General features: G+C 40.0%; 1 protein-coding gene across 6 annotated transcripts in view; it reads right to left on the bottom strand.

Moving 5' to 3' along the window:
* The window catches only part of snx14 (sorting nexin 14), a 39115-nt gene that overhangs the window by 6508 nt on the left and 16164 nt on the right, over positions 1-16443 (bottom strand). For 4 of the 6 annotated variants that reach the window (XM_017494353.3, XM_017494344.3, XM_017494324.3 and 1 more), the window contains exons 11-22: positions 15562-15606; positions 13799-13879; positions 13007-13121; positions 12436-12591; positions 11399-11523; positions 10671-10729; positions 8216-8239; positions 5565-5697; positions 3937-4129; positions 2920-3003; positions 2733-2833; positions 899-1010 (exon numbers count right to left, since the gene is read on the bottom strand). In XM_017494353.3, coding sequence (XP_017349842.1) covers positions 899-1010; positions 2733-2833; positions 2920-3003; positions 3937-4129; positions 5565-5697; positions 8216-8239; positions 10671-10729; positions 11399-11523; positions 12436-12591; positions 13007-13121; positions 13799-13879; positions 15562-15606 — 1228 coding nt within the window. The remainder of the gene's footprint in view (positions 1-898; positions 1011-2732; positions 2834-2919; positions 3004-3936; positions 4130-5564; positions 5698-8215; positions 8240-10670; positions 10730-11398; positions 11524-12435; positions 12592-13006; positions 13122-13798; positions 13880-15561; positions 15607-16443) is intronic. The other 2 variants (XM_017494367.3, XM_017494357.3) reach the window with 1 other exon arrangement.

The raw sequence follows: 16443 nt of genomic DNA on the forward strand, positions 1-16443 counted from the left end.
GGCAGTTCATGCTCGAAAACCCTCCAGTGTGGCTGAAGTAAAGCAGTTCTGTAAAGAAGAGTGGGCCAAAATTCCACCACAGCACTGTGAAAGACTGATCTCCAGTTATCGGAAGCGTTTGGTTGCAGTCATTGGTGCTAAAGGTGGCACAACCAGATTTTAGGTTCAATAAAAAAAATTTTAAAATAAAAACTGTATTGTGTGTTTACTCAAGTTGCCTTTTTATGTTATATCTTGTTTGATGATGAGATACACACACACACACACACACACACAAAGAAGAAATCAGGATGGGGTAAATACTTTTTCACAGCACTGTATATCACACATTTTATTCTGTGCTTTCCAAACACAAAATAAATGCTCTGTTGATTCATGTGACTTACACGTGAGTCAGAATCCAATCATATGGCTTAATAGTTGTCATGTTTGGTGTTCGAAGTTTAATTCTTCCGTTTGCAATAGAGTTACAAAGCTAACATATTTCAGTCGGTAAAAAGTATATAACTAACCATTCTTTTTAAATATACGCCTTCATCGGTTATTAAGTAACGTTACAGAGATTTCTGGGAAATAGCCTGACAATGCAAAAATGTGGAAAAATTTCAAATTGGCCCATGTTAGTTTAGACTAGGATGTGCTGTAATCTATAATAAAGAACAGAACTTCACTATGAAGCTGAACACTAACACTGAACATCCAGAATCAAAATATGTCTAATTAACTACAACTTACATCTTTCAAGGCCCTACAGTGGTTCTCTGGAAGCTTCCACATGCTTAATCTTTATAACAGGCTAAACCACAAAACAATGTATGAGCTTATGCTTATGAATCAGTGAGTAGTGTTGCAAATAAACGTAACAGATGTGTATGTGCACGTGAAAACGTTCCTGCACCTAGGTTGACGTCAGGCAACATCTTGTCGTGGAACTGCGTCTCTGTGCTATAAGGGGAGAGGAAGTCTGCTAACAGTTGGCTGTTGCTCAACTCGGGGTGTCGCAACAAGTTCTGAAAACACACAACATGAAGGAACATGATCAGAAACGGAAAAAAAACCTGATAATCGAAAACAGGAAATAAATTATATTAACAGGATGTGACAGACACATGTGAAAATGTGTTGTATTTTTTAAAAAAATCATAGACTTATGAGGGGGGCAAGGTTTTAGCACGTTTGCCTCACACCTCCGAGGTTGGGTGTTCGTATTCCACCTCTGCATGCACTCCCTGTGCTTCGGGGGTTTCCTCCGGGTACTCCGGTTTCCTCCCCCAGTCCAAAGACATGCGCTATAGGCTGACTGCCATTTCCAAATGGTCAATTGTGCCCCGAGATTCCCTGGGATAGATTCCAGGCTCTTCGTTTTACAGCAATACAAATAAGTAATAAATCACTTGGTGGTCCTGATGTTATAAGAAAATAACCAAAAAATTATCTGGTGTGACTTGGCCCAATGTGAAACGGCGTTACAGTTAGAGGTCCGATTGATCGGTTTTGCCGATTAATCTGCACTGATAACTGATTGCTGGACGCTCCTACAACGGACGATAACCGATAGATTATCGAAAATCCACACCGATAGTTTTTCCCGGTTGCGTCTGTTGAGTGGCTGAGGAGGGTTCGCTGTCATTATACAATACGAGAGCGGTGAAATAAAAGCTCTGACAAATTTTGTTGTGTTATTTGTAGTGGGTTTTTTTTTTTTAATTCATTTTGGATGTCTTTATTTTTATTTGTTATTTGGAGTGTTACTTTTTGGTTCAGTTTTGATGTATATCTTGTATTTACAATAATATTTATTAATTGTTCATATAGATTAATATTTATACATTTATTTCATTTAAAAAAAGTACAGTAAATCTTCTACAGTCAGTACCGTTTACTTTTGCAATAAAGTTTAGCAATATTTTACTTTGAGTGTTATGTTTTCATTCAGTATTAATTAAAAAAAACTATCGGTTGATTAATCAGTTATCAGCAGGTACCGCCCAACTTAGTTATCGCTAAAATCCACTATCCACTTCTAATTACAGTCGATTATTTTCTAATAGCAGCACATCCTGAAGTGTCTATCCCTATTATACCATAGCAATTTGATAATTAATTTTTTTCATATTAATATAAAAATAAATGAAGCCGCATACATTTGATCTGTTTATCGTTACATTTAGTATGGTAGAACTATAAACATTCGTTCCCTCATCAGTCTCTCTTTACGTTAATAAGACAAAGAAATGCAGCTTGTCATGTTGCCAGTACTGAAAAAGCACTGATACTAGAGACACCTTCCATAAACACCTCCCTATGGAAAGCATAACCATGCCAATAACTACACAATATATTTGTTAAATAACATTTTTAATTCGTTTATTATCCATCCTTTTGTATGAGCTTTTATATAGAAACGATAACGTATTCGAACAAGCGCATTAATATAAACCTGTGATTGTGAGAGCTGCTGTTATAGAGAATTAAATCAATAACTTCTGACCATTCAGTATCAAGAATAACATTTGGGGATTTCTCCAGACTTTGACAGCGTCTGTGCTGGAACTTTCATGAACCTTGTCTAGACTCGTTATACACAGTTTAATAACACAACTCTGTAACCCAACTTATTTGTGGTCGTAAGTTTTCCAGTCAAACTATTTGTTCCGCACCCACTGAGACAGGCCAAGAACCTCAATGTTTAGTTTTATACAAATACACTTTGCAGAGAGAAACCAGTTTACCTGCAGGTATTCCTCAAATTCTACACGTTTGGAGTTTAGGAACTCAAAATTTTTTGGTCCGATAATTCTTTTGGAAGGGAGCTGTGCATCCTGGAATGAACCTGTGGAAGAGAAATGAGATAAAATGCTTACCAAATAAGCTGAAGAGAGTTGGGGCTAAAAACAAAGAGAGAAAAATCACGTGTACCATGGAACTCTGTGAGTTTGGACTCGAGGACATAGAACTCAAGGTACCTCCTGTAGACTGACCAGCTTTCTGTCTCATGACCCACTAAAAACAAGAGACAAACAGAGACAGAGACAGACAGACAGAGAGAGAGAGACAGGGGGGGAAGAGATGGTAAAGGGGAGAGACGGAGAGAGGGGAGAAAGAGACAGAGAGAACGAGAGAGAGAGAGAGAGAGGTGGGAGGGAGGGGGAGAGAGACAGAGGAAGAGTGACAGAGGGAGAGAGACAGGGTAGAGAAACAGAGGGAAAGAGACAACAGAGGGAGGGGAGAGAGACAGGGAGTGGGAGAGACAGTGACAGAGATAGAGAGATAGAGAGGATGAGAGAGAGAGTTAGAGACAGGGAGAGGGAGAAAGAGACAGAAGGAGGAAGAGAGACAGGGAGAGGGAGAGAGACAGAGGGAGAGAGAGACAGTAAGAGGGAGAGAGAGACAGTAAGAGGGAGAGAGAGACAGTAAGAGGGAGAGAGAGACAGGGAGAGGGAGAGAGAGAGAGAGAGACAGGGAGAGGGAGAGAGAGAGAGAGAGACAGGGAGAGGGAGAGAGAGAGAGAGAGACAGGGAGAGGGAGAGAGAGAGAGAGAGACAGGGAGAGGGAGAGAGAGAGAGAGAGAAGGAGGGAGAGAATCATTTTAATTGTGTGAGAATAAAAATAAACTCCATGCTCTAGTTAAAACAAGCACATAATTCTTCTACATATTTAAAGCCTGTAGTTGTGTTCATCAGTGTGTTTCTGTGTTCTCTGAAACTCTCTCAGCAGTGTTAGACCTGAACACAGGTTTGCGCTGTGTGGTGTAATGATGAGCAGTAAAATGAAATAAAGTTCCTAATTACTCAACAGATTTCTTCTCCCCGTCTCAGACGTACAGTGCTACTAACTGTACAGAGAACACTGGTACACTAGCTGCTCCATTTTCCACACATGATCATGTTAACAGTCATCTCTCAGAACTGTTCGAGTGAATCTTCTGCCCCACACCTTGCTCACGGTCGTGCCGCTCCACGTCAATGCAGAAGACAGGAACACGCTCTTTCTTGACTTCATCATCATAGAAGTCTACGAAGGGAATAGAGATGAGCCACGCTGACAGGTTCCGCTGTGTTCCTGGAATAGCCACCACTTCCACCGGCACAGGACAGTCGTCCTCCACCACCACCGTGGCCTCCTCCACCTGCAAGACATGCAAACATTAGGTTCTACAAGTCTCAATCTTCACCATTAACACATGGTGGTTTGTCTTCATTGTGTCAATACTAGCACTTGAATTACATCAGTGTGTGTTAGGAGCAAAAGCGTTATCAATAAAATTATGATGTCACAAGTGCTAAAGTACAATTAGTGTTATCATAGATCTTTTTAAATTGAGTTCTAGAAAAGCAAAGTATGCAGAGTGGCGGTGTAAGAGCCAGAGTAATTTTTTAAAATCATTTATTTATTAATTTTTAAAGAATAAAGTGGGGTTGGCGTTTTAGGGGTTAGTTACGTGCTCATGGAAGAGGTGGGTCTTTAGCTGTTTTTTTGAAGGTAGTGACAGATCCTGCGATTGAGATTGGAAGTTCATTCCACCACTGAGGGACAGTTAGTTATACACTACTCATTATATACCAATTTTCTTTTTTACTGGATAAAGAAATGATTCTCACTTTTAAATAATGCATTCGTGGGCCATAGGGTGGAAATAAGAAGATGCCTCTTTGTATGTTGTACTTTTGGATAACAAATTAATTATTAACTGTTCCTGGTAGTAGACTAAATGTTCTCATTTCCTCCAGAGAAACCATCAAAAAGTGGGTGCAATCACGGCAGAGCAAGTCCTTTGTTCGCATTGTCAAAGCACAAAAGCTCATACCTGTATGAAGCTACTTCAACAAACTTTTTACAGTTACAGTTCTACTGTATTGCCCTTTAAAACATCCATTTGGGACTGAAATTTTTATATATTAACTGATCTAAAGCCAATACTGCTATAAACTCATTTTATTGTAGAGAAGGGAGACTTTACACTGTTCACAGTGTGAGAGGCCTTGTTGTTTTGATGTCACTTGATAAACGGGGAAGGAACTGGTAGTTGAGGGGAAAACCCCAAGTTGATGAGTTGAAATTTCAAGTTGAGGGGGTGTTTTCAGTGTTTTTTGCCGGTTGTAGGCAGGGAATTACAAGTTCACCTCGAATTCTGTTTTTCTGCCAAATAATATCTCTACTTTAAGAAAACAACTATATTTTACCAACTCAATATACAAATGTTGTTATTTAGGCTTATTTCTAACCTTGCCATGGCTGTTTGCTTACAATGATGTGGAGTAAGAAGACAGTTTAAACGCAGTGGTAAATGCAGTCAGTCTGCGTAAAGTGTGGCTTTTATCACTTGTGCCTATCCCACGGCACAAGACAGGACACACCCTGAACAGGGTGCCAACCTATTACAGGGCACGATCGCACACACATTCACACCCCCATTCACACACTACGGGCAATTGGGAAACACCAGTCAGCCTATGCAAACTCTGCACACAAAGGGCCGTAGTGGGATTCGAACTCTGGAGGTGCGAGGCAAACGTGCTAACCGCGAACCAATTCCCTTTTGGTTGAGAAGGAATGTGTCTCACCATGTCCTCTTCTCCATCAACCATGGTGTAAGTGGGCAGCATTGCTCCTTCCATCGTGCTGCTTCTAAACACACCCTTCAGCTTACTGCCAATGCGGCTGATCCCAAACGACTCGCCCCGTTTAGGTGGGTTCCTGCACATGCACACACATTTTTACAGCTGCATGAAAAGTCAAAGGGTGAAAACGGTGAACAAACAGGCAATACTGCAAACCATCCAACAACAGGAACATGGCATGAAAAAGATTGTGCAAACCCTGAGGACAGTTTAAACTTACTGATGAACTGCAGTCAAGCATAGTTGCACGCATCAGATATTAATGTTCTCACATTATTCGAATTCAGGTCACGCAAATCCAAAAACAGGCAAAACACAATGCACAAAGATCACACGCAAAGCACAGAGGGCATCCAAAAATAAGCATGCTGATCACATTAGCCAGATGATGACACGTCTTTCTGGGATCACGCCCATCCTATATGCTGATCTCAGAACAGCTTTGCCTTCTCAAAAAGCAACCCTCGAGCAAATATGCTACACGTAAAAATGATGGAGAAATAAAAACCAGGCTGTTGTGTTGAGTGTTTAATCCCTTTTAGGGTAAAACTGGTCTCAGATCAGCACTCGAGGGCCACAGAGCGCACACACACACACACACAGACTCACTTCATTGATTTGGGGGAGGGCTTTAGAATTCTGGGCCGCAGTGTTAGGATGGTTTTGATAGATGGGGAACTTGACGTAGGTGAAGATTTTGTGCTGACGAACGTAATATTAGCCCGTCGTGGAGGGGGGATGTTTGACCTGCAGGTCAGTTGTATCCAGATAGATACAGTCCAGTGCACACAGGCAGCATTGGGTGATGGGAAAGACACCATTCAGTCCGGTCACTTTTTTTTTTTTTTTTTTGCACTTTATCCTTCAATATGAACTGTGTATGTGGCGATTGCAATATTAGTGTCTCATGTGTGTCCCACTGATATTACATTTACAAATATGTATGTACAGTAAGAAATATTTCAAGTGTCTGTACAGGATTTTGCAGAGTTTTCTTTTTTGTTTTTTTTGGTGATTGTTGCAGCTAAAAATGCTTGATTTTGCTGCGGCTTTTTTAGAAATTTGCGATGCAACTTGCAGAGATTTTTGTGCTTTTTTGTGCGGAAATTGCAATTGCACGAAAAGTCTTTGTTTGTTGGTAAATGAGACCTTTTTGCTCTATTCATGTTCGACGCACGTGAATCAAAGGGGGCTTGGGTTGAATGCGCTTTGTGATGATGTCACATGACACGTCTTGGCCCAAATCTGCGGAAAATTGGCGTAAATTTTGAAAAGCTGCAAACTCCTGCGAATAATTTGTAATTTGCTCGATTTTGTGTTCATTTCTGTGATTGCAAAATCCTGGAGGGACTGACAAGTTTAAGGTAATAAAACCTTAGAACTCAGCCTTTTTGCCTGTCCAAGCCCACTATAACTATACTTGTTACGAATACTTGATCAAAATAGTAGTGTTAATCAGTGGTTTCTGGGGTACATTTAATAGTAATCACAAGAGTTGCATGCCTTGGTTGTGGAAAAAATGCACCATCTGAGAGTAGGACTTTTAAATTGCAAAGTCTGAAAACTTGTTTATTTTCTGGATGCAGTTTTGCAAAAAAGACAACAAAAAAAAAACACATCAAATCTCAAAATTTCAACCTCAAGACAGGACCCCTTTTTCTCTCTCCATGGGAAAACTGTGGCTTAGCTTGTACGAATCGATCATCTATATACAGCGTTCAGTTAACTTAGCTTGTTAGCATGCCATGAGGCTATCATTAACAACAATTTGCCTTTAAGACCCATAGATGAGAGAAGCTGGACAACTGTAGCAACCAAAACTGGGCTTTATGGAAGCATGGCGAGAAGAAAGCTATTTGGTCTCTGGTATAACCAGACCAGAATTTAACTTTCTGGCTTTGGGACAAAAGCATTGTTATGTTTGCCGGAAACCCAGCACTGCTAATCGCCCTGAGAACACCATCCCGCTAGTGAAGCATGGTGGTGATAGCATCATATTGTGAAGATGCTTTTTATTAATAGGGACTGGGAAGCTGGTCAGGGTTGAGGGCAAGATGGCTGGAGGCATATACGGCGCAATCCTGGAAGACGTCCTGTTCCAGTTTGCAAGACACTTGAGCGTAGGAAAAAGATCCTACACTGAAGGGGTTCAAAACCAAGAACCTGAATGTGTTAGAATGGTCCAGGCAAAGCACAGAACACAAACTGTCTGATCTGTGGCAAGACTTGAGAGCTTGAGCAACTTTGCCAAGAAGAACCAGCAATGATCTCAGGATCCAGATGTGATACAGAAATGCATCCCAGAAATCTGGGTGAATACTTATGCAAGGCACTGTATGCACATATGGATTCATTTTACAGTAATCACCACCATGAGGGTCCTTGCGGATGTAGGATTTCGTACATGCTGCCAACAAAAATAAGTGACTTCCACTGTCTGTGCTCAAATATCTCAAAAAATAAAAACAAAATAAATAAAAGTGCCAGAAACAGTGCGCAGGCGCTTGCGACTGCATTCAGGCTAGTGTAGCTTGCATGCAGTAAAATTAAGGGTCACACATCACACTGGCCCATAAGCATGCTGATAAACTTACCTTAAATCATCCATACTCAAATTCCTGGAATAACAGGCATAATGGGGTTACTGCAATAAACTAGATTTATCTGCACTACATTACCAAGAAAGTAATGAAACAGCTGCAGTGTACTCTGCACTCCATATCACTGAGGAGACACACACATATATACATATACATATATTACACATACATACATACATACATACATACATACATACATACACACACACAAACACATACATATACACACACACATTATATATATATATATATATATATATATATATATATATATATATATATATATATATACACACATACACACACACACACACACACACACACACACACACATGCACATATATATACACATACATACATACACACAGTATCTCACAAAAGTGAGTACACCCCTCACATTTTTGTAAATATTTGATTATGACTTTTAATGTGACAACACTGAAGAAATGACACTTTGCTACAATGTAAAGTAGTGAGTGTACAGCTTGTGTAACAGTGTCAATTTGCTGTCCCCTCAAAATAACTCAGCACACAGCCATTAATGTCTAAACCGCTGGCAACAAAAGTGAGTACACCCCTAAGTGAAAATGTCCAAATTGGGCCAAAAGTGTCGATATTTTGTGTGGCCAGCATTATTTTCCAACACTGCCTTAACCCTCTTGGGCCAGCAGTTCACCAGAGCTTCACAGGTTGCCACTGGAGTCCTCTTCCACTCCTCCATGACGACATCACGGAGCTGGTGGATGTTAGAGACTTTGTGCTCTTCCACCTTCCATTTGAGGATGCCCCACAGATGCTCAATAAGGTTTAGTCCATCACCTTCACCCTCAGCTTCTTTAGCAAGGCAGTGGTCGTCTTGGAGGTGTGTTTGGGGTTGTTATCATGCTGGAATACTGCATACTGATCATGCACTGCTTCAGTATGTCACAGTACATGTTGGCATTCATGGTTCCCTCAATGAACTGTAGCTCCCCAGTGCCAGCAGCACTCATGCAGCCCCAGACCATGACACTCCCACCACCATGCTTGACTGTAGGAAAGACACACTTGTCTTTGTACTCCTCACCTGGTTGCCGCCAAACATGCTTGACACCATCTGAACCAAATAAGTTTATCTTGGTCTCATCAGACCACAGGACATGGTTCCAGTAATCCAAGTCCTTAGTCTGCTTGTCTTCAGCAAACTGTTTGCAGGCTTTCTTGTACATCATCTTTAGAAGAGGCTTCCTTCTGGGACAGCCATGCAGACCAATTTGATGCAGTGTGCGGCGTATGGTCTGAGCACTGACAGGCTGACCCCCCACCCCTTCAACCTCTGCAGCAATGCTGGCAGCACTCATACGTCTATTTCCCAAAGACAACTTCTGGATATGACGCTGAGCACGTGCACTCAACTACTTTGGTCGACCATGGCGAGGCCTGTTCTGAGTGGAACCTGTCCTATTAAACCTGTCCTATGTATGGTCTTGGCCACCATGCTGTAGCTCAGTGTCAGAGTCTTGGCAATGTTCTTTTAGCCTAGGCCATCTTTATGTAGAGCAACAATTCTTTTTTCAGACCCTCAGAGAGTTCTTTGCCATGAGGTGCCATGTTGAACTTCCAGTGACCAGTATGAGGGAGTGTGAGAGCGATGACACCAAATTTAACACACCTGCTCCCCATTCACACCTGAGACCTTGTAACACTAACAAGTCACATGACACCGGGGAGGGAAAATGGCTAATTGGGCCTAATTTGCACATTTTCACTTAGGGGTGTATTCACTTTTGTTGCCAGCGGTTTAGACATTAATGTCTGTGTGTTGAGTTATTTTGAGGGGACAGTAAATTTACACTGTTACACAAGCTGTACACTCACTACTTTACACTGTAGCAAAGTGTCATTTCTTCAGTGTCGTCACATGAAAAGATATAATCAAATATTTGAAAAAATGTGTGGGGTGTACTCACTTTTGTGAGACATTGTATACACAAGCACACACACACACACACACACACACACACACACACACACACACACACACACACACACACATACATACAGTGCATCCGGAAATCATGTCCATGTCCATGATCCAAATCATGTCCAATCAACTGAATTTACCACAGGTGGACTCCAATCAAGTTGTAGAAACATCTCAAGGATGATGAGTGGAAACAGGATGCACCTGGGCTCAATTTTGAGTTTCAGGGCAAAGGCTGTGAATACTTATGTACATGTGCTTTTTTGGTTTTTTATTTTTAATAAATTTGCAAAGATTTCAAACAAACTTCTTTCACATTGTCATTATGGGGTACTGTTTGTAGAATTTTGAGGAAAATAATGAATTTAGTCCATTTTGGAATAAGGCTGTAACATAACAAAATGTGGGAAAAGTGAAGCGCTGTGAATACTTTCCAAATGCACTGTATACGCACGCACATATACACGCACACACATACACACATACCTGTTTAGTTTAGCATTTCTAGGAGGAGATTCTACGCCACACAGCAGGTATCTGAAATACTGAAAAAACAATGACAGATGGACAATTAAAGAGTGGTGCAATTTTCTCAGACAACAGGTGTTGATTCTGAAAAAGAGCAACAGCCAAAACAATTTATCATCACCACTCCCAAAGCACTAGAAATTCACACCCAAGAGTTTACGTGTACATTAGTGACTACCAATTTACAATAGAGGGTGTGGACAGAAGAAGCTGTATCACAAAGAAAAGACCAGGACATTTTGTAAAAGTTGTTGTATTGATCCTAGTTAAGTTTGTTGGTGCAGGGAGTGTCATTACTGTTCCAACATTTTATTCTGCATCCACAAGCTGCTCAACCACATTCATAACATAGAGAAATCTGATCTGGATGGATCTCTATGGTGTCTACACTTCAGTTACAAGTAGAAAAAAAAAACATTTCTGATCCTTTTTTTTTAACTTTAATGCTTTAGCTTTAAACATGATTTAATACACTATAAATGTTTGTGTTGTACCTAGGCATACTATATAATTCTAGGCCTGCCATGATAACTACATTTGGTGAATGATATATTGTCCCAGAAATAATTGAAATAAATGATATTATTGACCATATTATGCCAGCCGGTACACTGTAAAATAAACCTTGAAAGGCTTTGTGTAAAATACTGTTCTAATTAAGAAGAAGAAGACTCTGTATTGATAACCTCATCACTGTGGCAAAACATCGGAGTGAAGACATTCTCCAGCAAGGACAGGACATGCTCATAGGCCTCAAAGAGACATCGCATCTTCTGCAGCTTCACTACTCCTGGGTATGGTCCCTCCGCAACTACATAGAGAAAATAGACAGAGCACGGGAAAAGAGGGGAAAAAAAAATAATAAAGCAAAAAATGAAAAGAGTAACAGAAGACAAAATACAAGAGGAATTGACAGTGATTGAGTGAGTGAGCATATGTAGAGGTCAATTTAAATTCATAGAGAACTACAGTTATGTCTTTTCATACTCATTTTATTTTTCCATTACAGCCTTTAATGATGCCGTGACAAACTCAGAGAAATATACATGCCATCTTCACCATTCTGGACTGATAACTGTTGTCCACAACTTCTATATTCTTAACTATGGCTTGTTTTGGGGCGGGGCTCATAATCACAGATTTGTGTTCACTATGAAGGAATTCCTTCCGAACCGTAAGTATCATTTTTGGTGTGTAAAATGATCGGTATTTCATCGGTTCATCCCTTTGCTGCTTTTCACTCAAGCAGTGCAGAACAGTGCATTTTTCTCAGAAACAGGAACGGTTAGAAACGGAAACTAATGAGGAAAATTGTACCCAATCACGTGAATCGGTTGGTTACTCCAACCACACAGAAGCTACAATTTCTGAGATTTTGTCATGACACACCTGAGAGCTTGAAAGCATGTGATTATATTACATAATAGAAATCTGGCAGCAAGGAACAGAGTGTAATATAACGGTGAGGAAAAACCCCTACTCATATGACAGACTGGGTGCCAGATAAGAAATGAAAACTAATGAGCTTATTGAGAGACATCACGATCATCAAAGCGCAGACTAAAAGAATATCTTTTTGCAAGAATGGTTGGTATTCATCCTTCGTGTTCAGTTCCAGAGACTTGCAGGAACTATATTCCACTGAAGCTGTTCTGGAAGAAACAATTAATCACGTCGTCTTATTGAAGCATATCAATTTAAAACCAGGTATAGATGCGCTCACTGTTGCGGATTTCCTCGATGATGAAGGGGTCGAAGCTGATCTTGTCGATGCTCTCCTCCAGGCAATAGGTCACATAGATCTTTTGTACCTCACCATGCAGGGAGCGCATCTCAGAATCACTCAGCTCCGGACACAAGATCTTATCATTGAACTCTTCTACACACACAAACACACAACAAATAAATGTTATTATGAAAATATTAATCAAAACCCACAAAATAAGAGCGATACATTGTGCACAATTAGCATGGTCTTTAAATAACATACTACAACTTCAGATTCTGAAGCTTGTGGCCAGAGAAGTGTATAATAAGTATCTCAGTGGGCCTTTGTGGTGGAGTATCCTCGATTTAAATACAGAAACGTATGTGGTTTGTGCATGTATGCGTTGAGATTTTGGGTAGACACTCACACAGTCACACTGGAGCTAAAGGTGATCCCAAAGCTGTAATGCCTAAATCGCCATATCGTTAACCACTAGACCGACACACTCATTTCTGTTTTTACTGCACTTCCCTTCCAAAGCGTACACTCACACTTAGGATGTCGGACATTATGCGTACACACTCACCCACAGCAAGGCAGAACTGCAGCACATGCACGGCTCCCTCCTGTTTGAGGAAACTCATAAAGCGGAACAACAGATCCTGCTGCTCACGGATCTCCTTCAGGTCCAGCTTCAGCACCTAACACACACAGGTCATAAATTTACCTACACCTTGTTATTATTTTGTATTTTGGAAGCATGTAAATAGCTTATGTAGTTCTGAGGGGCAGTTATACAGTAAATGAAACAAACAAAGTTTTTTTTAAATCAAAATAACAATTTACACCGATCATCCAGTTCAAAAGTTTACACCCCCCCCCGGCTCTTAACGTATCGTGTTGCCTTCTTGAGCATCAGTGACCGTTTGCACCTTTTGTAATAGTTGTGTATGAGTCCTCAGTGTCAGTGTCAAAAGATGGATCTGAACATCATATAGTCGCTGTTGGAAAGGGCTCAAATATGCAGATGATGCTGGACAAGCAAAGAATGTGCAGGATCTGGAGGAGTTTTCTGAAGAACAGTGGGTAGTTTAACTGCTCAGGTCAAACAAGGGACTCATGAACAACTCTCATAAAACATAAAAACAGTCGCTGATCATCCAGGTAACGACACACAGTATTAAAAATCAAGCGTGTGTAAACTTTTGAACTGGTTCATTTGTGTAAATTCAGTTATTATTGTGTCTTGTGGACTATATGCACACATCTGTTATGTGAAATAGCTTACTCAGGGAAGGACTACATAAAAATCTAACCACTGATGTCACTAAATACCCCAGATATACATTTCAAGGACTTGCTATCTCGCTGGACTTACAGAGGGATGTTTGTTGCGCGAGTCTGCATATTTGTGTAGGAAGGGCACCAGGGCAGATGGAGGCTCAGTTGCTGGCTCAGGCTAACAACGAAACAAGACAAAAGACTCACAGATGAGAAGCTCATTTCTATAGTTAAGCAATATATTGTCAGCGTGACCTGAAGATTTCCCGTTGTTCTAGTTCTTCATGTGTCCTTAGTTGTTAATTGTCTGTAACAGAAGCTCTGACAGGAGTTCCAGCTGCAAGGTTTATATTAATGCACTCTTCGTGATAATATATCATCATTTCTATAGTAATATTTTCAAAATGTAATTGTTGTCGAATTGCTGCGACGTAAGAGGAATAAAACACTTCGGGATGCGCTGTGACCGGAAAATAATCAACTTCAGGTTGGCAACACTAACTCCATATCATGTTAGGTCAGGTCACACCACACCTAAAACAAATGCTTTTGTACCGAAATGCTTTGCTTCTTATGCAATAACACTAGCTGGTTTCCCGTTTCAGATTCACACAGGGCTTACGTTATATAGTTTACGCTGTAAATCCTTCTCAATATTCAGGCAACAAAGCTAAAACGAACAGCCTCCTCCTCGCTAGGTTTGAATAAATGTTGAGAAATTAATTGCACCTTTTTTTTTTATTTATGTAAATCAAGTGTAGACAAGTAGCTAAGCCTGCTATTTATTTAACCCTCTTACCCCTAAGTTCCCACAGTATTACGTCCCATAACCCTATATTCCCCAGAGAAACAGCACGTCAACCCTGAGTTCCTGGGCCAAAATCAACATTTTAATTTGAACATTTTTAGGCCTTGAAACAACTTATAATGTATTTGTGAAATATTACTTTGAAAATGAATCAGTTCAGTGTTTTTACTAAACTTAGAGCACAATTCTTAACTAGAGAAATTACGAAAAAATGCTCGCTAAAATCCTTCTACTCATTTAGAAGTACCATACGAGCATCAGCGTGGTCAATGCCTTTGAATAAATTCAGGTAAATAATCAATAAATAAACGCATTTTAGCGCCAAAAGTCAAGTTTCTGGTGATAAACAGACCAGCAGGTAGTGTTTTCACGAATGCACAGAGATGGTCAGGTTATGACTCCAGATCCCTGCAGTGTCAGTCGCGCTCGTTGATGCTGAAGATGAAGACGGATCAGGGTCTGAATCAGGCGAGTTTGCGTCTCTATATCAGTTTGGGTTTCAAAATCGCTTGAACTTTCACTGCTGTCACTATCTAGAATCCTCGCTCTCGCCAGTGTAACTGTGTATGTTTTCTTTTTTTTCACTGTTTTAGATGTAGCTGTGTTCACTGTAGGTGTAACTTTAGCTGGAACACAATTAGCTTTTCGCTTTGGCATTTTTAGTTCACTTCTACTAGTACACCAATATTCACGCTTGGATCAGCTTCATCGTAATGCCGGCGTAATGTCATAATGATGTCGTGACGTCATCAACCTTCCGGGTTAAAAAATAATAATTAAATAATTAAGGAATCATAGCAGAGTAATGCCGGTACACCGGCCTTACGGGGATAACGTTTACACTGTAAATCCTCTATATCGGCCTCACGGGGATAAAAACCCTAGAACAACTCCAGGTATCTTTAATATAAATAAATTTATATATATATATATATATATATATATATATATATATATATATATATATATATATATATATATATATATATACACACACACAATCTGAACTAAATCAGCAGGTCTAAGTGTCCGGTAAATCTAAAATCACTCACAGGAGTGTCATCGATGAACAGGAGTACCATGTGGTTCACCGTATCCTGGAAAGGAAGTAGGAAAATAAACTCAATCGCAAATCGTGCACAATGTATGCACAGTATATTCAATCTCAAATGAATATAAACAGTAGAGATTATGAAGACTACAAAAAATATGCAATATGCAATATAAGCAATATGTGTCTCATATAGTGGAAGCGATTCAAACTGCTCTACATCAGCTTTAATTCCTATAGAGTTCTGTTTCTCATGATGATCTAGACAATAAAGGGAAATTATCAATCTGCACAATGCTGTAAACTGGAATATATTTGGAACGTCTCAACCCGGTTGTCATGTTTCTCATCAGGAAATGTTCATTCAGCCAAGAATAAAATTCACACACTATTCATATTCACACCGAATGTAGTCAAGACAAGTTTAAATGTCTGGAGTTTGCTTCTTTAGTTTCGGCCGATGTAAGCTTATAGCTACCAGATTAGCAGAGCATTGGCTGTAAATATACAAAACCAAACTGTAAGTACTGTATATCCATATAGTCATATATTAGGTAAGTGACACCACACCATGACCCCAGCTTCAGGAAGGAACCACCGCTACTGTTTTTAGCTGGGTAACATTGTTTAATAGATACATACATGCCTTACAGTGTCATGAGCAATAAATAACCTTGAGGTAAATGTGTGACGATTTAGACATGTAGTCTATATAAGGCATGTTACATTTTAACAGAAACGTTCCTACGTGTCAGCTACGTTAGCCTTGTTGCTCCATTAAAAAAAACAACTTTCCAACATCAAAACCTTTGCCTGATGAGCGATCAGCGCGGGTTTGTTTTGACAAAGACGAATTTCGTCATACTGTCAGTCAATTTTGCAA

This window comes from Ictalurus punctatus, chromosome 2 (assembly GCF_001660625.3).
Source record: "Ictalurus punctatus breed USDA103 chromosome 2, Coco_2.0, whole genome shotgun sequence".
Lineage (NCBI taxonomy): Eukaryota > Metazoa > Chordata > Actinopteri > Siluriformes > Ictaluridae > Ictalurus > Ictalurus punctatus.